At 45.0% G+C, this 22,236-nt stretch overlaps 1 protein-coding gene across 11 annotated transcripts in view; it reads left to right on the top strand.

Annotated features, from left to right (window-relative positions):
- The window catches only part of KDM2B (lysine demethylase 2B), a 127,059-nt gene that overhangs the window by 100,498 nt on the left and 4,325 nt on the right, over window positions 1-22,236 (top strand). For 8 of the 11 annotated variants that reach the window (XM_069794735.1, XM_069794741.1, XM_069794733.1 and 5 more), the window contains 6 exons: window positions 8,468-8,692; window positions 12,374-12,517; window positions 17,302-17,388; window positions 17,919-18,188; window positions 19,191-19,229; window positions 20,895-21,568. In XM_069794735.1, the coding sequence (XP_069650836.1) occupies window positions 8,468-8,692; window positions 12,374-12,517; window positions 17,302-17,388; window positions 17,919-18,188; window positions 19,191-19,229; window positions 20,895-21,568 (1,439 nt within the window). The remainder of the gene's footprint in view (window positions 1-8,467; window positions 8,693-12,373; window positions 12,518-17,301; window positions 17,389-17,918; window positions 18,189-19,190; window positions 19,230-20,894; window positions 21,569-22,236) is intronic. The other 3 variants (XM_069794734.1, XM_069794739.1, XM_069794736.1) reach the window with 2 other exon arrangements.

The raw sequence follows: 22,236 nt of genomic DNA on the forward strand, positions 1-22,236 counted from the left end.
GAGCCTCCCGCCCGGGGGCCGGCCCGGGGCGCACGGCCTCGCCCGCCGTGGGCGCCCGGGGGGGTACCGGGAGTTCGGCACCTCCGAGGGCCCCGCGCCGCTTCGGAGGCGAAGGGGCTCGGAGTGCGTGATTGTTCCTCTCGGGGGGGTTTCCCTGTCGTTTTCCAGAATCGCGATTTTTTAATTTTTTTTTTTCCCCCTCCTTCTAATAAGATTCCTCAAATAGCTGAGAGGGCTGCAGGACTTCAGGAGGGAGTCTGATGCTGAGCCTGGCTACCTTGTCTTAGTTTGATTTATAGCCAAAACCTCCTTTCCATTCCCAGGGACGAGGGATGTGGAATAAAGAGAAGGATGTGTGCTGAAATGGAAAGAGAACTTTTATTAATGCTTCCAGGGTTTATTCTCCGAAGGTTTTTTTGTGTTGTTTTGTGCTGTTTTTCCTGTGGTGGAGGGAGAATAAACTTTTTAAATTTATGAAGTAATCTGTGAAAAATAATCCAGAACATATGTTCTAGATTGCGTATCTTGCTCTCTTAAGAACTGCCTAAGCAATTAAAAATGCACCAGGAATAGAATTAGACCTGTGTATGCAATTTAAACATAAACTTGATAGTTTTGTTCTGAACTCAAGGTGTTTTCCCTTTAAAATAGCCTAATAATTTGCTTTGAGAGACAAGTTTCTACATAGGCTGGGTGTAGGGTCTGTCCTCCAAACCCCATCTCGTTTCTAATAACTTTACTATGTTTTGCTTCATAATTGTACCAAGAAAGCAGGGCCGACAAAGAGTTTGGGCTGGTGGCGGTGGTGTGCCGTGGGTGTTCCCCAGGCATGGTGGATCTGGTGCAGAAACCTTAAGAGAGATGTTCATGTGCTGCACTGGCCTGGTGTAGTGTCAGTCCAAGAACCTGAGTCGGGTCTTAGATGAGTAACTTTTATTAAGCCTTTACTTAATTCTGGAGATTGTGTGAATGTGCAGGCCTGCGCTGCTGCTCAATTCACTGCTCAGCTCCCAGACCTGGTAGTTAAAATGTCCCAGCTCCCTTCCTTTTCTTAAACTTTGTCCCATGCCAGGCCTTTTCCACTTGTGTCTATGTCTTGGTGTGATTACTGTATTCTTTTTAAAAAGAGGTAATTGTTGGGAGAGCAGATTGGTCTCAGCTGCATTGTACCAGCTGTGAAATCACTGCTGGAGGTGCTGGTTCTTGCTGGATGAATTTGAAAAGTTGATTGGTTATGTTCTGAGATTCTTCAGCTCTTCTAAAACCTGAGGCTTGATAGAGTTTTTATGTCTTAATAGTTTAAAACAAAATTTAGTGCAAGAAAGCGGAGATCCTTCCTGTGGGATTTCTTAAAAGGCTTGGTCCGATCCTAAATTACAGCGCTGTGACCTATGTGGCAAAGACCTGTGGAGTGTTTTTGTTCAAAACTGTTCCAGTGGTAAAATGCCTCGCGTGGATCCAACTGTATTTTCATACAAGCCTGCTTTAGCTTGTGCAGTTACTGTATTTTTCTACACAGGACTTGTCAAATAAGTATCATGTAGCTTTTTCTGCTGCAGTAGTCCCTGGTATGTAACAGGTGAAAGGCTTGAGCTCTACAGGTGGAGCTGAACAGCACAACATCGGTGCTTGGGTAGGAGCTGCAGTTTTTGTTATTCTGACTTTCTTCTGACTTGCGTTCCTCTTTCCCTAGTCTATATCTAAACTAAAGCGGCAGAAAGACTGTCAGGTTTCCCAGCAGGAGAGCAGATAGGATTTACTACTGCACTAGCAGTAGTTGCAGTCGGCACTGGGGGCTTGGAAGTGTGTGGGTGCCGGGGCATGTGTCCTGCCTGGTGCTGGCTGTGGGGAGGACAGCACCCTGCTGCAGCCCACCAGCCTTGCTGGGTTGCTCCGGGTAGGAAGAAGTTCGATTTCTGACTGTGACATTTAACTTCAGCATGTGTAAACAGACTGAGAAAAATGCTCCTGGGTGGGGGTAGGGGGATTTGTCCTGAAGTAGTGGTAAGAAGAAAAGCTACATTTGCACAAGGTGCCCCAAGTCTGTATAACTTACTGGTGTCTTTCTTTTTAAGAGCTCCTACTTTGGATACAGCTTATCTACAAAAGCATATTTTTGCCAATGTATCTTATTCCACCCTCCAGGCCTAACTTCTACCTCCTCACCACTAGAGGAAAATAAGCGAGGGCACTTGCATTGGCACTGACGTGACAGTTTTATCACACTCTAAACAACATAGCTATGTTGGCAGAAAAGCTGCTGGAGTGTCACTAATGCCCAGACCAACCTGTGAGGTATAAACTTTTCTATATTTACTTGTGGGAAATTGATCTGTTTATTCCATAGTGGAGCTCTGTGTGGTCACCTGGCAGTGGTCACTAGGAGCTACATTGCTTTTTGCAGGAGAGGACAAGAAAGTTCGTAGGTATGAATTGGAGGAGATGGTGGCAGTGGACATGTGGAGAGGATTAATCCTGTTTGGGGATGGCTGGGCTTGAAAAATTTCCACCACCTTCCCTTTCCCTCTGATGCTGCTTGCTTAATGGAGGACCTTGGACTTGTCTTGCAGGACACCTCCACCCCAGCAGGAGTGTATGCTGATGATGGGTGATGCGACTCTTGTAAACCGTCACTGCTAGAGGAAAACAACTCTCCTGGAGTTTGCATGTGTGGACTTTTGGGCAGATATGCTTTAGTCAGACGTGTTAGATCTGTGGTGTTGGCTTGCGCTCTTCAGTTAATACAGCTTTTAAGGATGGTTATTGGCATCAGTGTGATTTTTGCTGTCTTAAACTAGCTTCTTCCTTGTCCCCGCTGAATTCCTGTAGTCACATCATGCTGTCCTTTCTTCCTTCCTTTTACGTTCTTCCTTTGACAAGGGTTCCTGTTAATTGTTGAAGAGATGTAAGGGTTTAATGCTGAAGAACTGTTGACTTGGTTGTGATTTTCTAGTGCAAGACAGTGAGCGTGTAACAGGCTGTCAGCCTGCCAGGCAGTTTAATGCCAGTGCCCGTATTTCACGGTTAATGTAGAGTTAATGACAGGGTCTGTTTCGGAGACCTCTGGTAAAATGAATTTGGTGGATCTTCAGTCCAGTGCATTGATATGTGTGTTGCTGGTCTACACCACTGCTGGTAGTTGTCAATTTGACTGGTTTTCTTAGCAGGAAGGCCAAAACTACATGCCTAGGAAGCTAGGAGAGGGACATGTCACTGGAGCACTAGTGGACAGTGCTGCTTGCTGGCCTTGGACAGCAAGCAGAGAGCCTTGTCCTCCAGAACTTCCACACTGATTAAATTGAAAAATGCACCTCTGTGTCTGCCCACCTCTGGTGCTACAGGAAGAGGCAAGGAAATAATGGACCAGAAGCCTTTGCTGTGGGACTCCCCAGTGCCCAGTATCAGCACGTGACCCAGCATGTTGAGGATGGTGTTTTAGCTGACAACAGTTATGAACTGTGGCTTGACGTGTGTGGCTTTTTTTTTTTTCCTAGTGTTTGTTTATCAGATGTTATAAAGAAACAACTGGTAATGAAATTTGTCTGTTCTAATTCTGTTAAAACAATTTTATTGGGATGTGGTGCCATATAAAGGTCTAAGTGCAGGACTGGCACCCGGGAAGTTCTGGGTCCTCATCTTTCTTTTGGTGCCAATATGGTTGCGTGGAGTCAGTCAGACTACAGCAAATCAGAATAATAAGAATCTGTCCACATGTTACAGAAGGAAATCACCCCTGTCTTGCAAATGGAAGGGATATATTTATGTGGCACAGCATCTTGAAGCAATGAACACTATGTGTGTAAGATGTCTTGTCTTGAAGAGATTTGCTCAGTGGATACATAAGCTGTTCAGATTGTACTTGGTTAGGAAGTGAAGTGCTTCAGGGTCTCACTGAGCTGGCCATGTGATAAGCCCTTCAGAAGGGCACCGCGCGTGTCCCTGGATTTTTCTTGGAGATGTTGAGTCTGAAATAACAGTATGGTGTCACTGGCAGCCGTTAGGCCAGTCACTGAAGCTGAGTGATGGAACAAGACCCGTGCCCGGGTAAAGGCCACTTGCAGAAGAGCTTGTTTCTAGGCTACAGGTTTTGTTGTCCTTGCTTTAAGGCCAGTACCTCCTTCCTCCAGGACTTAGTCACCCAGTCAGCTGATCTTCCTCTCCAGAGCAGAGGAGTTTGTATGTGAAGTTGCCTGTTGACAACTTCAACAGAGCCTGGTTGTTGTTGGGATAGCAGTTGGGGAACATCAGCACCTACTTAATGATGCATTTAACAGCTAATAGCTCTTGAAGTGCTCTCTCCAAAAGCTTGATGCTCTTGGTATTTTTGTTTACCTGAGGTCTTTTGACTTATTCTTTACAACTGTGAAGGTTAGAAATCTGTTGCTGTAAACATCAAAGTTGTGTTTCTCTTGTAGTAAGAGTTGTGCTCAGGGCAGAGGCCCTTAGTGCCTCTGCTGCTTCTGACCCTGGTGATGGTGGGTGGCTTTTCCGTGACTGCCGAGCATGGAAATGACATACGGGTGGAAGTGTGTTAAGGTACCTGTAAGCAGGCAGTGAAAACTTCCCAGCAGCCAAACGTTTGTCCATAGCATAGATAAACTAATGTTCCAGCGTTTCCTAGGGTTTTGTTTAGAGTCAGACGTGTCATACCTGGGCTTAATCCCAGATCTACACAGCCCTGTTGAGAGACTTGAATTGCTGATGACCACCCCACCCAGTCCCCTAAGTGTTCTCCACGTGGGATTTGTAGGAGCTCAGCACTTCTGAAAATCACTTTGCAAATTTGTCCCCTTTTCTGTCTGAGGAGTGGGCATGTTGAACCATTGTGGCATGGGAGGGTGATCCCAAATTCATGATTTGTAAATAGCTTTGTAGTTCATAGTGTATTACATTTGATCGCCTAAGTTTACTCCTAGTACCCAGGTGCTGTAGAGGCCATGCTGTGTCTGCTTCAGGGGCAGGAGTAGTTTTGTGTGTTGCATGGGGGGGGGCAAAATAAAAACAAACCAAAACAACACAAAAGAAAAAAAACCTAGCAGGATGTCCTGTTAACATGTCTTGTTTTAGAGGGTAGTGCAAGTCCACCAGCTTTCTAGGTTTCAGTGTAATAGAGGTAGGTATTTAGCATATTAATCCTAATACATTTCAGAAGGTGCTTGCACAGCCTTTGTTAGGAGCTTGGGAGAGTGGTTGTCATCACTTCAGCATCCTTCTGCCCCTCTTTTGAAGATTGTTCCTGTGGCCAGAGAATTATGGGCACAGTTTCTGTGGAGGTGCTGGAGAACATAGGGGATTGCTTGTGATAGTATTTCAGGCAGGCTCTGTTTCAACTCCCTGGTGGTTGTTGTAAGATTTAAGAAAAAAAATCTCTTCAAGTTTGGTATAATCTTTCTTTTCTTGACAGTTCTGAGAGGTGGCTGCTGGTGACTACAGAGTCGGCAGGCACAAGCTGTGCTTGAGGGTCTCAGCTCATCTCCTTGGGGGAAGGATATGATAGGATATGCTACACAGGTGGGAGACTACATTGGTCCAGAACCTAGTTTAGGGCTTAGTGTGTCACCCAGTCCTAAACTTGAGGCTGTGGAGCTGCTGTTTGCTGGCCACCGTGGTAAACCCGGGTTAAGGAATGCCATCCCCTACCACTTGCTTATTATTTGCAAGACAGCTCCACAGAGTTGTGCTAGGAAGGTGGCAAATTGCAGTACAGAGATGGGAACAGGAGCTGGGAAGGAAATCTTTACCTAGTTTTGCTAACAGGGCTTGTACATTATAAAACTGCAGTCTGAGCTGGAAATCCTGCAGCATCTCTTCACTAACATTGACCTGGAATTTACCTGGCTGTCTGCCATGTGCTAAATAAACCCCAAGTCATGTTGGAGGCTCCTTCTACCCCCTTGAATCCCAGCCCCTTTCTGGGATAGCAACCCACAGGCCAGATTTTCTTCTGTGGAGGTTTTTAAGCGACCACTTTGGAGCCCCTTGAAACTAGATACTAGTGGGAATTCCTGTAAGGCCTCTCTAGCCTTGCTGGCTGCGACATCCTGGAGTGAAAACGTGGCTTGGATTGAGGATTGGTGAGTTGGTAAATTAGTACAAACGCAGCTAGTACAATTGCTTGAATTTCCTAATGAGCAGTGAAGAGGTCTGGTAGGTAAAAAATGTTACATACAGTCAGATCAGAGGTCTGCACCTCTACCGTCTGCTGTGTGGTGATGATTTGTAAGGAAATCTGAGTTATGTGGAAGGGTCTGGCTTGAGACTTGTTCTTGTACCTTCACCTTCCTGCCTTCCCCCCCTCCGGCCCCCCCGCCCCAGGATTCTCAAATTCTGTGTTCAAGCAATGCCTTTTTACTGCTTGCATCTTTGCAGTGTCCTGGCGCTTAAGATGCTGTTCTCAGAATTAGGACTTGGCTCGTATTACTGTGGCAGAATCAGGAGCTGTCTTTCAGCTGGAAAAGTACCGAGTTTGATTTTTCCTTGAAAGAGATTGCATTTTAAAAAGACAATTCTGATGGTGTCAGAACTGTTGTTTGCCTTCTTAAAAAACTTAATCATGTTCAAACCTAGTGGGAAGGAATCAGCTGCTCACGCAGAATCTTCCATGTGCTGTTGGCAGAGGGGAACTGCCCAGGTGGTTGTATGTACTTTGGTTTAACTTGTTCGTGCTGCTGTTTAGCCTTTGGTTTGCATGTCTCGCTTTGCTTGCTAGTGGAAAGAGCCTCTCATAGAGAGAATGGAGGAGTGATTCATGCTGAAGAAGGAAATTATCTCTTATCTAGGTTGTCTCTAAGCCAGTCCTCCCAGAGCTGACTTTATCCTTGAGAGGCTGAAAAGTTGGTCTAAAAGGTAAATATTTATTCTTTAGAGTGTCTGAAATTGATCTGAAATCCTGGTGTCTGGTATGGTTGCTGATGGGAAGGATGCTATGCTTGTCTGTGTTCACACAGCACAGTGTGATTCAACCTGCAAGCAGAACAAAAACTGTTCTGGAGGAGCATAACTAAAAACTTGCTGAAATCTGTGTAACCTCATCAACTAAGCAATGTTTTCTCCCACCTCAGTTACAATAATAGGTCTGTGGAAGAGTAAAGCTAAGAGGTCTAGCTCGTGGCTTCTCTGCTGTCCCAGCGTCAAGGTTTGTGGGATGGAGACTGTTAAAATATCAGCGTTCTTCTGCATCTTGGAGAAAGTCACTGGAGCTTTGCTAAGTCAGCTGGGAGGAAGATCAGATACTCAGCAAAGTGGCTTTTCTTCAGTGTTGTATAGTAGGACACTTAGGGAGGCTTTTGTAGTACTGAGTAGAACGTTTCCATACCCTTTTAAAAAACTGCAGTGGAAGTTCTGCATGACTTTTTATAGCCAACCTGCCCCTGCCTTGGTGATTGCCCAGAATTCAGCAGGAACAGAAAGTGAAACTGGCTGGTCTGCTGGTCATATGCTGAGGTGTGCAGAAGGTGGAAAAATTGTATAAATGCTAAACCGGATGAACTTTGCAGTCCTATTATTATCATTTTTATGGAGAAAGCTGTCAGTGGTTAAGAGTGAGCCAAGCCAATTCTTGTGTAATTAGCCCCATACAATTAACATGGTATTTAGCGATGTTTGGCTTGAGCTGTTAAGTTCTTGTGTATAACAGGGAGTTTCTGATGAGAACATGAAATTTAGATACCCAGAGTGAATATGTTGCAGTTAACCTAATTATTTAAAATCTTTTCACGCTCCTTTAGCTTCTGGCTTAAAGGTCATTGAAATCTAGACCTGGGATGCCCTTTTTAGCCTTTGCATAGCATCAGTTAGTGTACTATTTTTGACCACTTACTAGTATTGGATATGAGGAGAGCTACTTTGGAAGTGTTTTGTAGTATTTGTGTTATATTTCCTATTTTATCACTTGGCATCACTTGGTTCATACTCTCCTGGGTTTTTTTAGGGAGATTGCTGTGGCTTGAGCCATTGTTGCTGAGTGTTTCGCTGCTGTACCTACCTAACCTCAAAATTACTTTTGCTGCCTCTTTGGATCCTTCCACTTCCAGCGGAGGAAAGTAGACCTTCTGGCTTAACCTGAGCACAGTCCTAAGAGCTCCCTAGCCCAGAGCTCAGCAATAGCGCAGATCATCTCTTGACCTAAGCCAAGCATGTCACTTGGGACTTGGTCCTGCATTGAGCTGTGTGTAAATTGATTCTCCCTGCCCTCCTGTTGAAGTAGGCTTGCTATAGGTTTGGGATCTCTCATTTATACCTTGGTTTCTTTGTCTTTTTACAACGTATCTTTTCTTGAAAAGGTAATGGAACCCCTTTAGCTACAAGAGTGATTGTATGCATCTGCTGAGTATTACCCATCTGTGTATAATTCCGATACATCTGTCAGTTTTACATCTAAGATGTATACAACTCCTGTTCAAGGAAGGTCTGTAGTTTAGATGGTAAGCGGGATGTGCGATTAACCTTGTGTGTCTGGCTCTTTCAGAACAGGGCAGTCGGACGGCCCAAAGGGAAACTGGGCACTGCTTCTGCGGTGAAGCTTGCAGCTAATCGGACAACCGCTGGAGCACGTCGGAGGAGGACGCGATGCCGCAAGTGCGAAGCGTGTCTGCGGACAGAGTGCGGCGAGTGTCACTTCTGCAAAGACATGAAGAAATTTGGGGGACCTGGCAGGATGAAACAGTCCTGCATTATGAGGCAGTGTATCGCAGTAAGTGTACTTGTTGCTACAGCTTGTTCGGAGATTTCTTTCCTATATCTGTGTCTCCTGGTGACAAGGTGTGGATCTGAGAGCTCTTCTCTGATGAGTAGGCTCTAAAGTGCATCAGACAAAACAGCGTAATCCCTCCCCTCCCAGTTCAGATCTCTTCTTCCCATTGCTTTTCATCCTCCCCAAATCTTAAACCAGAATGCTACTAAAACTTAATAGTACAGCTTTAATTCTCAGCAATATAGAAGTGGAGATTATCAGTACACCAGAAATTGGCACTCAAATCACACTGACATTCTGGGATTTGGGGGAGAAGGGGAAGAGTGGGAAGTTCTCATTCAAAGGGAGAAGAGGCCTGTTTGGTTTGGATCTCTGAATTTCTTGAGAAAAACTGCCTTGCAACTATCGTTACTGTCTTAACTACTTAACCAAGTTAAGATGTGGAGAAATCTTTGATTGGCATCCTCCAAGATTTTTGGCGTTGGTGACCGCAGCCACAGGCTACTTGAGATCTGAATTTCAATTTGTTTGCTGTTACTTAGGCATATAGCAGGAAGTCTGATCCAGATGAGCCAACAAGCCATCAAGCTAGGGTCTTGTCTTCCTCAGGGACTGGAAATGGCTGTCAGGGGATGAGCATCAAAACAGGACGAGCAGGCAGTGAAAGACAGTTTCCTGGGCTCCTCTGGTACATTGCTTAGAAGCTTCTTGAGTCATAAGTGATAGCTTTGTATTTAACAAATATGGACAGATTAATCTTCTGCTAAGTTGTCCAAGGAGCTTTTGAATCCATTGCTTTCATACTGACTGTTGTGGAGCTTCTCCTCAGGTCTCATGTCTGCAGTGCCCCCATTCAAGGGTAAAAATTAGCTTTAGCTTTTATCTTAATTTTTTGGAACGTCTTGTTTATGCTGCTGTTAAGGGTTTGGTTTTCTGGGGGGTGTGTGTGGTGTGTGTTTTTTGGTTTCTTGTTTTTCTTTTTTTTTTTTAAGGAAAGGAATGTTGTTTATTCATAACTGAAATATCACCCCATCTATACTGATTTCTCTCTTAACTCTTGTTACAGTTCCTTTCACTTAGGGTTGTTTTTTTTCTTTAATTCTGATGAGGAAACTGAAGTGGAGGCATTAAGTGACTTGGTCTGATACTGATAAAACACTGATAAGCACTTAAGGTTTCCAGTAGTTGCTCTGTGTCCTGTTCCAAGCCATGCACTGTTCTTGACATAGAGGATTGGATTCAGCTCTGCTGGATCTTTCAGTAAAGTACATAGAATATCTACCTTTCTGCAGAGTGCTTTTGCAGCTCAAGTGTCTTTTCTTTGAACACTTGATTTCCTGGAGTGTGGCATGAATTGGAACAGCGTGGATGAAGAATTTATTATTCCCCAGGGGGAATAAATAGTGAAATGGTGCTGCCTTTTTAGTGGAGGGATTAAATTAGGGCTGCAGTGTTCTTTCTTGTCCTGACTGGTGAAGGAAGCTTTCATAGTAAGCTGTTTCACTCTTGATAACACAGGCTGAGCCTTTTGGAGATGAACTGGGTTCTCTTCTGGCTGAGTGTAGTCATCCTCTCATCCCCTGTCTTCTAATGAAGAAGTATTTTTCTTCTTGGGTGTCTGCAGTTTTGTTTCCAGAAGCTGTGGTTAGTGCACAGGACTTGGTAGCTGATGTGTTCTGATTCTTTGTCCCACCCTCGCATGCACTCAAGAAGACGTCTTTGCCCTTTTTAGGTTCCCATTGGTGTAAATAGCAGGGGAAGTATGAAAGACTTTCTTAAGAGCAGCCAAAGCATAGAAAATTAGAAAGTTGAACTCTTGTAAATTTTAAGGGTGCTTTACATTTCTATAAGCAGTTCTGTTGTCTTTACTCTTGTTCATTATGCTCTCTAACAATTTCAGTAGTAATATATTGTGGTACCTATCCGACAGCTTCCAGCCAAAAAAAGTCCAAAACACCAAAGCAAGGCTCTGTGGAAGTAATGATCCCTACAGTTCTGAAATTGTGCTTTCCTCTGGTTAATAACATTGACAATATTAACTAGATGCAGACTTTCATTAAACTCAGAAGCCTTAAGAGAGCCTGTACTGCCATGTGGAGAACAGGAAACTCCTCTGCATCACTAGTTCAATCAAGAAAGGAAACGGGAGTGCCTGGGACACTTTATGCTGCATTGAATAGGTCTGAAGGGAGTGTGGGGGTCTGTGCTGGGAGGACAAGTTGTGACAGCATGACTGCTGTTCTAGCCTGTCAGTGGGACAGAGCTAGTTGGGGCACAGAGGAGATTCCCTAGATACCCTTGCTCCCAGCAAGAAAAATTGTACTGCTCCTGGGGTGTTTGTTCTTGTGTGTGGATATAAATACTTGTTGTGTGGGAGATCAGACAAAACAAGTGGACAGACCTCTTATAGCTCTGGACAACTTAGCTTTTCTCTGGTTTACCTGCTGGTGGAATGGGATCCTGGGGATTTCTATTTTGTGCTTGGAGGAAGGGTGGGAATTAGATAGCATTTGCAAAATGCTTTTAAAATGGAGTGTGGGTAAGTACTGGCATGAGAAAGCAGGAAAGTGTTGCTGTAGCTAATGTATCAGATGTTGGTGTGTGGGGCAGCACACTGTACTCTGTAATGGCTTACTATAGCTAGTTTTTTTTCCTATCTGAAACTTGCCGAAGGATGCACTGTTGCTGTGTAGATTTGGTTTGGTGTGCAAGTATCCACTTGTAGATACAGTGAATAAAATCTCTAAGACATCCTTGCTGTGAAAAGCCACAACTCTGCCTCTGGCTGCTTAATATTTAAGCACTTTCAACCTAATCGATTGCATTGCACATTATGGCCAGGTTCTTATGAGGATCTTCCTTTTCTTTCTTGTAATGAGGCTTATGCTTTATTGCTGCAAACCAGAAGTTTGTTCCTGATTAGCACAAAGGTGGCTTTTTAATTAGACTGGCATTCAGTGCTTTGACATGGGTGACAGATATGTGAGGTGCTGCAGTTCCCTTTCTGCCTGAGCAAAAGACAGAAAAAAAATCAGTGCGGTTCTCACTTGTGACACTTGCAAGGAGGAATTCTCTTTTTAAGTGTCTGTGCAGTGCTTTTTGCAATGCTCAGGTTGGGAGCAGGGCCCTAGATAATAGACTGTCAGTCAGGAAAAGGTCTGTTCTTGGTTCTGTTGTGGGCTTGCTGTGAGACCTGGATTGGGTCCCATAACATCTGTCTGCCCTGCTTGTAAAATAGAGGAGCTGCCAAATTGCTAGTCAGATTGTGAAGCTTGATGGATGTGAATAGTGATGTTCTAGGTTGCTTCTTTTCCCTCCCTTTGTACACTAGTGAAGTGACTTGCATGCCAATGTTTGTGTCAGCTCACAGATTCAAGGGACCCACAAAAAAGCATTTTCATCCATCCCTGGGGTGCCCCGTGAATCCATGTTGCTACAGGGAGGGCACTTTCACTCCATGAAACGTCCTGTGATGCTTGATCCAAGTACCCAGCCCCGATTGTTACCAGTTTTTCTTGCTTTCGTTGCTCTGCTGGGCTGCAGCCTTCAGCAGTTTTTCACAATTAATCCTTATTTATCTCCTCTTTGAAATGAGGATACTGTAAATGCACATTGAGTCCTTCTGTTTCCATTATGTCTTCTGTGTCCTGATCAAGACTTCTTTCTGATTTGTGTAAACAGCCGGTGTTGCCTCATACTGCTGTGTGTCTGGTGTGTGGAGAAGCTGGGAAAGAGGACACTGTGGAAGAGGAGGAGAGCAAGTTTAATCTCATGCTAATGGAATGCTCCATTTGTAATGAAATCATACACCCAGGATGCCTTAAGGTGAGTACAACGATTTGATACATGTTGGAAACAAAAACTGGATTAGTTACCACCTTAATGTAAAAGTAGTGCACAGAAATTGGAAAGCTTTCACATTTTCATCTTTGGAAACTTAAGTGAGCAAAGAGTTGGTGTGAGAAGCAGGGTGATAGCCATGGCACACGCAGCCCTGACTGGCAGGCGGGGATGCTTTGATGTAACAGCATGCCCTGTAAGCAGAGACTCTTGCTTTGGACAGCCTCTGAAATGTGTGTGCATGCAAATGTCTTGTGGGATTTTTTTTTGTTTGTTTGTTTTGTTTTGTTTTTCTTTCTTTTTTGCCTCTTGTTTAAGGAAGTGAGGAGTTTCAGTTGGTATGGGAAGCTCAAGAGGACAGGGAAATCTGCCTGTACTTTAGGATGAGTTAGTCACAATCCTTGTATCGGTAGCTCCTTCCTGTGTCCCACGAAGTACAAATGAGTAGTTTGCAGTTTGTGTTTGTCCAGGCACAGATGTGCCTTTCGGTGGCAGCTGGCTTTAAAGGTGTTGAGCAAATGTTGCAGTAGGAAAACTGCAGCTCTAGAGAACAAACTGAGCAAGTTTCAAGCTGCAGGAGTGCTCACCCTTGGCTGACTTGAGTCCTGTGAGCAGCTGTATTCTTTGCCGGTAACAAAAGTGTCATTTTGGGCATATCTTTGTGTATTAGCATTTAGAAGCCTCCTTTCTCCAGAGCTGGTTTGTTTCAGCTGATCAGCCATTTCCTGTTGCTGATTTGTTTATGGTTAAAGCAAATTGCCAAAGCAAATGTATTCTGACATACCATGCCCCAGAAGGCAGCTTTTGGCCCTTCTGGGATTTCTGGGAGGAGAGGTTTGTTCCTCATGCAGGCCCAGGCTGATGCTCTCCTGGCCTGTTATTTTTCTTGCCCAGTACATAGTATTGCACCAAGCTATGTGCGTGTCGTTTATTAGAGCAGAAAGTAGGTAGCTGGCAAACCAGAACTGTAGCTGTCTGCCTGATTCATGAAATTGGTGCTCACAGCTCCTGCCACAGATGGGCTCTGAAAGGGAGCTTTGCTTGCTTGGCTCTGCTTAAAACAAGGCTTCAGGGGCTGATGAACCAAGGGAAGGAGCTGCTCATTTTCAGAGGTACCTCAGTTTTGGCTTGTAGCTGCTGGTTTGCTATTCCAGTCCTTCCTGAAAGTGCCCTGCGCTCTCCCATGTCTCGCTTTGCAGTGTCAGTGACGCTTCATGGCTAAGTTCAGAGAACATGATTGTTGTCTAGTGGCAGTTCAAGCATGGTTTCCTCTCCCTGTACCACATTTGGGACTAGTTGCACAGGATGTGGGTCAGATTTGTGAAATCAAGCAAGTGCTCTTTGTTCTTTTATGCATGTGTGGTGTTCTGAGTGCTGTTTTGGTAATAGGAACAATATTGCTTTGGGTGTTTCTGAAAATTAAGCAGTAGGAGATTTACAGTGTGCCTTGTGTGTCTTGTATTTTTATTTCTCAATGCTTCTCTTGAGCTGAAACGGTGGGGTAACTGGTACTGTTTATTTAATGAGACAAAAGGGCACTGGTAGGATTTCGGAATCATCTTGGAAGGCGAGATGAGACTATGCACAGTGGAACAGCAAAAGGAAAATGGAGCCTCTTCTTTGGATCCCTCCTTGCTCTTTATTCCCAGGTTCCGTGATCATCTGCGAGACAAAAATGTGTTGCCATGTTTACATCTTGCTCAAGCCCTTGACATGGGCTTAAGCCCAGATGATGGAGCCCATAAGTAGTCCTTGTGGGAAGTACCTTTGAATGCAGACGCAGCCCCAGGGCAGCTGCTTCAGCTGTCCACCAAGAAAAAGTCCCTTCCTGTCCTACTTGGTAAACAGGCAGTAGTCCATGTGAACTGTTGGTCATCTCCAATTAAATGTTTGGCAAATGTACTTTTGGGGGACACTGATATAAACTGGATCAGTGAAGGGAGTGTCCTTTCCTGACTTACTCCCATGTGGAGTGAATTCTCTCCAAGACAAATCTCTAAAGCTTGTGGAGTAGTTTAGCACGTGCAGTGGCTAATTTGTACTCCAGGGCAGGTTGCTCCTGGTTTGAAGTCCATCCTCTTCCAGCTTCTTGATTTGGCTGTACATGTTTGTGGTGGGTTTTCTCCACAAAAAAGGTGTCAGAGGATGACCTCTGTGAGGAGATTAAGGGTAGCTGAGGTGCATCTGTGCTCTGACACACTCGGAGCCTTGAGGGGCTTCTGTGGGTGCCTCTTGCTGGGGGAGCCCTGGGTACCAGAGCACGTTAGGTGCTTGCGTTGGGACCATGCTAAGGACAGCCAGGATGTTCCATGTTCCATATACTGAGAAGTGTCATGGGAGGTTTCTGATATGCTTCTTTCCTTGAAAATACAGTACCAATACAAATGCTCGTTTTGCTGAAGAGTTCTTATGAAAATGATCTTGGCAAGCATTTTGCAAGCATAGCATCATTTCCAGAGGGAGCTAGTGAGATTTTTGGAGGAATACTGCCTTTCGTTGTTACAGAGCGTTTGAGTTGAACCAATATTGATGATTTCTTTCTTGCTACATCTCAAATTGCTAGTAATGCTGGTTAGTATGTGTGAGTGCAGTATCTGATGCTGTTTCTTTAAAGAGAAGGGGTTTCTTTTCCCCAGTAGGAGTCTGTTCTTTTTCATCTTGGGTGGATATAGTGATACTGATGGAAAAGGTGAATATTCAGGTGTCTTGTCAGAGGAGCAGAAATACAAAGACCTTTTCCAGCACAGCTGCACTGCTGCCCATGGCTTCAGCCCAGGTGTGTCTCGCTGCCTATGTTGTTTCAGTCTTGGCACTGCCAGAATTCATGGCTCTCAGTGATGTCAGATCAGCATCCTGGGGTCTCCATATTCCCTAAGAAGAAGACTTCACAGTAGCCTAGTCTTATGTTTAGACTTTCTGAATTGCTGACCTTGTGCTGCAGGTACGTTTCTAAAGATGCCTCACACTGTGGCTCAGACAACCACCTGCTGTTTGTAGCGAACACTCAGAACTGGCTCCCACCCAGCCTGAAAGGCTTGGGACAGATTCAGTGGCAGGTCTGTGTGTGTCTAATTAGTTTTCTTACAGTTCCTCACATCTGTTCAGTTCCTTGAACTTCACAGAAGGGACGGAGCTGCAATGCTTTCCCTTCGGTAGCATTTGTTCTATATTCAGTGCGGGAAATAACTTGTTCCCAACTTGGGCTTGGGCCAGGAATTGTTCCCCTGAGGCAGAGATGTATACAACAGCTCCTGGAGTATCTTACACCTACCATGGGAAAGAAGGTTCAAAGGCACACAGTTGTGATAAAACCAGTATTTAAATTCTGCCCACTTCATTTACTCATTTATTAACTCCAGAAGACTTGGTGAGAGAGACTGACATGTTATCAGTCTCGCTAGATGGTGAAACTAGAATGGCTGCTGTCTGGCTCAGGGACTTGAGGAAGCAATTCCCCTAAAACCAAGGGCTTGCTCATGCTCAGCTAGTGCATTTTCACGGAGCTGGGAGGAGAGGAGGAAATGTTTCAGAAACATGAAAAATCTGCAGATCTCTGCCCCTGCCTGTTTCAGCAGCAGTCTCCTGCTACTGTGCTGCTGATGCCAGTGCCCAGCTATTTGTCTTGACAGAAGCATGTTTTTGTTGTCTGCAATAGTAATAAATTAATCTTTCTCCCCCCCCGGCTTTTTTTTCTGAATATATAACTAAACCCTTAAATGTGAATGTGCTATCAGTGAGCATGCGTGTGTGTGGAGAGTCTTTTTAGCTTAGCTCTGCTTTTCATCCTCAGTTTCATTCACAGAAATGTCTTTTCAGAAACACCTATCTCCTGTTTGGAAAGTAATGCGGACTTCTGTATGGAAATTCAGAAACCAGCAGCTTTTCAACCACGTAGGGCAGGGCTGTGCTTTTATTGTAGTGTAACAACACCGAGTGTGCATCTTGTCTTTCAAAAAGCAAAATGTCACAGTCTCTCAGAGTTAGTGAAGCAGTAAGCATTTCTCTTCCTCACGCTAGCTGGGTAACTGTGGGTGTGAGAAACCTTAAAAATGCCTTCATGTGTCCAGTCTTCTGAATAAAAGCGCCTGTTCTCTAGCTGACTTGGCAACCATCATTTTTATTGGCACATGGGCTTGAGGGCTGGAGACATGGGACTGCTAGTTCTGATCCATAAAGAAAAATATTTTAAGGAACACTTGATTACAGTGGAGGGTGCTATGCTTCTAAAAATGCTGAACAGTATTAATGTATGTGAGAATGTGCATATGGAAAAAAATCCCTTCCTATTAAAAGATCGGACTGTGCCTTACTCTGGGAGGGGACTGGACAGGACTGAGCTTTGCAAATAAGTGGTGTGGGAGGACATTTGGAGATGGCATGATTCCAGTCCATGGTTTTGGTTTGGGTTGTTGGGGTGGTTTTTATTGTTTTGGTTTTTTGCAAGAGCAGAACGTGCCCTGTGTTAATTGGGATTGTCATTGACCTTCATAAAAAGGCCAGACCTGAACCCTTTGTCAAACACCGATTTGGCCAGCATGCTTTCCTCCCCTGCTGACATCATCATAAGGGTAATTGTGCAGGACTGAGGACTTGCTCAGCACTAGCAGGATGGTGCAGCACCTGCGGTGATCTGTGTTCCTTTTCTGCAGCCATTGGGAGGGCAGCAGCCAATCAGAGAAAATTATGAGCTGTACAAAATGCCTTTAAGTGATCTATTTGTAGACTTTTGCAGCACGATTGTGAATTAAATTGTACTTCTCTTTCACCAGGTGAAGGAATCGGATGGTGTGGTTAACGATGAGCTGCCGAACTGCTGGGAGTGTCCAAAGTGCAACCATGCAGGGAAAACTGGAAAAGTGAGTTTAATGGGGATAAGTGGTGCTGGAATGAGATACAAAATCTCAGGCATTCCCTCTGGCTTGTAGGTACAATTTTGCCCAGTACCAGCTTCTGATTTTGTGCTTAATTCAGTTGAATTGAAGGAAATAAGCTGATGGCATTCTGTTCTTTAATAATTTTTGTATTTTTGTTCCATGTACCAACACTTCACCTAGAACCTGGGGAATATTTAGGTTAGTTCTGTGCACTGCTGCATGTTAATTTCTAAGATGAAAATACTTCTTTAAAAAAAAAACAAAATCCAGAGGCAGTTATGCAAAGCCTGAAGTGTCTGTTGGAATTAGTGAAACATTATTTCTTTGCAAACTAAGACAGACACTTGCAAGTGTGTCGTTACAAGAAGGTTCAAACTACTTTAACTCCTTGCTAAAAATTTTGTCTGTTACAAAGCGATCAACCCACCAATGTTGGAGTGTTGGAGGCAACTTAGATAAAGAGCTGAGAAAGGCGTAAGATATAAAGTTTGTTTGTGTTTTGTGTCTCTTTGGCGTACAAGCAAAAGCGCGGACCAGGATTCAAATACGCATCAAATCTCCCAGGCTCCTTGCTGAAGGAACAGAAAATTAACAGAGACAATAAGGAAGTAACAGATGCTGCAAAACGGAAAGGGGATTGTGAAGAAACTCCCAGGCGGAAATCGGAGGAACATTCCAAAAAGACTCAAGTTGACTCAATACTGAGGAGAAAGTCAGACGAAGTGCATCTGTGGAGGAAAAGGAAATTTGAGAAACCCCAGGAACCCACTATGAGAAAGCGGGTATGACAAAACACTCTTTTCATGTGCTTACACAGATGCGTGTGGGCTGGTTGGGGCTGATGTCTCTTGCCTTCTGGCTTATAGCTCATCTTGAAATCCCAGATTGTTACAAAAGAAACTGCAATGTTTTACCTTCCTTTCTGAAAACTGCTAGTCTAACAGGACAGTAGTTTGAGCAGTGACACTTGGGTTGATGTTCAGAGGCCAAAAACACTGGGCTGTGGCTGTTGTTTTATTCAAAATACTGGAAAACCCACTTTAACTGAAAAGTCTTTACAAGATGCTTGGAGTAGGATCAAGATGAAAATCAATTTTTAATGGAAACTTTTCCATCTCTACCCACTTGGTGGCGCATGGCAGCTTGTTTTGTGGCTGATTCAGCGATGTACAATACTCATAACCCATCAGAGGACCTTTAGAAACGACACTTTCTGTAGCCTGCAGAAAGGAGGAGCTGCTCACAACAGCAATGTAGACAGCTTTTCCCTGAATTTGACAGTCGGAGCCCTTGGGCCAGGCAGGGACATTCTAAATTGTCATGTGGATTGCAAAATATGGTAATTGGGATATACAGAAAAGCTTGTTTGCAGGGGTAGAAATGAGGACCTAGATTTAATGTGTCTCATGAGTAAATGGCTGATGGCTTTAAAACTGGAATCAGTGGCTGGTTTTGTATTGCATGTGTAGTTCACGAGGAGTGGCAGTCAGTCTATCTGCAAGGCTTGACAGTGGGAACGCTACAGTACGGTAAATGTAGTGATTGGTGTTGCTTTGATGGAGTGAGAGCGCAAAATTCACAGTACCAGTTTTATGCATATCTGCTTTCTGGCCATGCTTTCCTTTTCCCATCCCTTCGGACTCACTGCAGTGTTTATGGATGGCTTGAATTGCTCCATGAAAGCCCCCCAGTGTGTGAGGAAGGCACTGTGGATCACCAAACCTTCATCGGACAGCAGAACAAATGTCGTGTTTTGGGGTTTTTACTTTTCTTTCTTCCAACAGCTAAAACTTGGAAGAGAAGACAAACTCTTCAGGAAGAAGGTACTTTGCCTTTTTAATAGATGTGTTCTGAATCCCTTTTAATCCTTTCTCATGTGAGCTGAATGGTGAGCCAGTTTCTCTATCAGTCATGTCCTTGTGTCACTGCAGGCTTTTTTATTATTCCATTTACATCTTGAAATTACAGAGATCTCTCTCATGGAAACCTTTACACTCCAGGATAGTTTAGCTGCAGTGTCTGATTTTGTTTTCTGTTCTGGTGTCCCATATTAAAATACAGCAGCAAGCTGTGTTTTGATGACCCGAGGAATAAAATTCTGTTTCTATACTGATGTTTCGCTCTTGCTGCATGGTTGAATCTTGCCCCAGCCACACAGCCCCTCAGCAGTCTCTACCACAGCACATCCCTGGAGTCTCCCACTGACACCCCAGGGAGCCAGGGATGACCTGGCACACAAGTATTGATTACCTCTCACACACCTGCCACGATAACAGAAGTCCAATAACTTTAAACTAAGTGCTTGTCAGTACCCAGTGTGAAGGATGCTGCAAGCTGCCAGTAGTGTGATGTTGTAATTTTTTTATTCTAACCTGTCATTAACTTACTGTGACCTCTCCCTTTATAATATATTAATTTAAAGACAGGGTGATCAGTTTTCTCTGCTGTGCGCTGCAGTCTGAAGCATAGGAACACATTCACTGCCTTGATCCAATTAGCTTATTGTGAAAGCGTAGACCTTCTGATATAACAAGTGTGTTCACAGCAGTTCACCATTTCTTGCCAGTCCAGATCTCTTCTTATTAGAGCTATTTCATTTTAACAGTTGGTGTCTTCTTTCTTGCTTGTAGTGATCAGATTAGACTTGAAGTCTTCCCTGGTCTTAGTTTGTACGTCTCTTACACTTCTGTCTGGTGTGCATCAAAGAGAGATTTGATTAGTGCAAGCAAGTGAAGTGCGGTTTGCTGTTACGAACAATGACTGGGGCAGGGAAGAAGGTGCCAGCTAACCCCTGTCAGCCTGCATTGCGTTGGAGATCGTGTCAGTATGAGGTCTCATCAGGCTAGCAGTGTGTCAGACCTGTCAGTCAGATTCCCCGTTGCACATGCACCGGAGTTGGGGGAAGTTTGAGAAGACGAGCAGAGTTTAGTGGGATGTAAAGGAGCAGCTGAAGTGTAATTAAATGGGGCTGTGAGTATCCAGCAATAAGGGCCACAACAGCGCAGCCACAGAGCGAGTCAGTGATGGCGATTCAGGAGGTTTCAAAAATTGACCTTTTGACCGTTGGGCATGAATGCATGTCAGCCAGTGTTTAAAGTGGGTGCCCAGTGAATGTGTCCCAAGCCTGGTTTCTTCTGGCCTGCTGGGGAAAAAGCTGTCTATAGTATGCTGCTTATCTTCTGTATATAAACTGTCTGCTGTGTAATGAATAAGGCCCTTAAATCTGCAGGATTATGCATGGTGAATAAATGCATTTACCACTCGCTGGGAGTCCAGAGAAGCCAATAGCTGGACTCCTCATCCATGATGGCACTTGAACTTGATACCTTTGGCCGGTGAATGTACCCTTGTGCTCAGATGGGTGGGGCCCAGAGCTGGCAGGCAGCCCGACCCCCCCAGGCAGGGCTGCCTGTGTGGAGCATCAGCATGTGAAGTATTGCTGAGTATGTTCTTGCTCGAATAGTCAGCCCTTGTCTCTTCCTTTTCAGCGGCGATCGTGGAAGGCTCCAGATGACCGAACTGCCATGATCAAACCCCTGCGGCGCCTCAAGCAGGAGCCAGAGGATGACCTGCCAGAAGCACCTCCCAGGTCCAAGGATAGTGACCAGTCACGGTCCAGCTCGCCCACTGCAGGTCCCAGCACAGAGGGTGCCGAGCCCAGGGACAAGAAGAAGTTCAAGATGAGGAGGAAAAGGCGGCTTCCCAATAAGGAACTGAGCAAGGAGCTCAGCAAGGAGCTTAACCAGGAGATCCAAAAAACCGAGAACAGCCTTGCCAATGAGAATCACCAACCCATCAAATCTGAACCTGAGAGTGAGAATGAGGAACCTAAGCGTGCTTTGAACAACAGTGAGAGACTCCATAGGTTCAGCAAAGGGTTAAATGGGACTCCCCGGGAGCTGAGGCACCAGCTCATCCCCAGCCTGCGAAGCGCACCTCGGGGAATAACCCGGCCACCGCCTTCGCTCTCTCCTCCCAAATGCATTCAGATGGAACGGCATGTTATCCGGCCGCCTCCCATCAGCCCCCCTCCGGACTCACTCCCCCTGGATGATGGGGCAGCCCACGTGATGCAGAGGGAAGTCTGGATGGCTGTCTTTAGCTACCTCAGTCATAGAGACTTGTGCATCTGTATGAGAGTTTGCAAGACCTGGAACAGATGGTAAGGAGGGCAGGAAGCCCAGCTAGGTCTAACATGTAGCGGGATGGACTTGAAAGGGAAGCGGGTGACAGAGGCAGCAGGTTGTCACTGAAGCTCTGCTGAGCCCAAGGAGAAGGGGTGACCAGCAGCATCTAGAAAAGTAGCATGTCCTCTGGTGCTTTCTCAGAAAGAGCAGTTCCCAGCCTTTCTGGTGGGAAGAGCGTGTGTGTGTGTGAGAGTGTGTGTGTCAGCCTTGGCATCAGCCTGCTGGGACTGTAGCACCCCAGAGCAGCCTGTTCTGTAGTTAGACACCACAATGTTCTTGCCTGCCGGAATGGGCAGTCTAGGTCATGCTAAGTCTTGGTGTCATTCTGCCCTGAGGACTTGCTGACTGCTAATGCAGTTGTTTGTTCAGTTCAGCTATTAAGTATCTATTGAGATACAGCAAAGACCTTCCAGTGCCCTCGGTGTTCTCGGAAGGTCTGTGCTGATTGTTCCCCTGTAGAGGGTACATGGAGAGCAATCCTGTTTGCTGTGTTTCATACCAGCAGAGCTGACGGAGGAAATCTTTGTTAATTGTATTTACTCGCAGTGTGTCTGTTGAGTGCTTGGGGTACCACAGTGTGAACATTGACACAGTCGGTGACTGTACAGCAGCAGGAAGCATTAGCGGACAGACTTACATGTTT

This window comes from Haliaeetus albicilla, chromosome 10 (assembly GCF_947461875.1).
Source record: "Haliaeetus albicilla chromosome 10, bHalAlb1.1, whole genome shotgun sequence".
NCBI lineage: Eukaryota > Metazoa > Chordata > Aves > Accipitriformes > Accipitridae > Haliaeetus > Haliaeetus albicilla.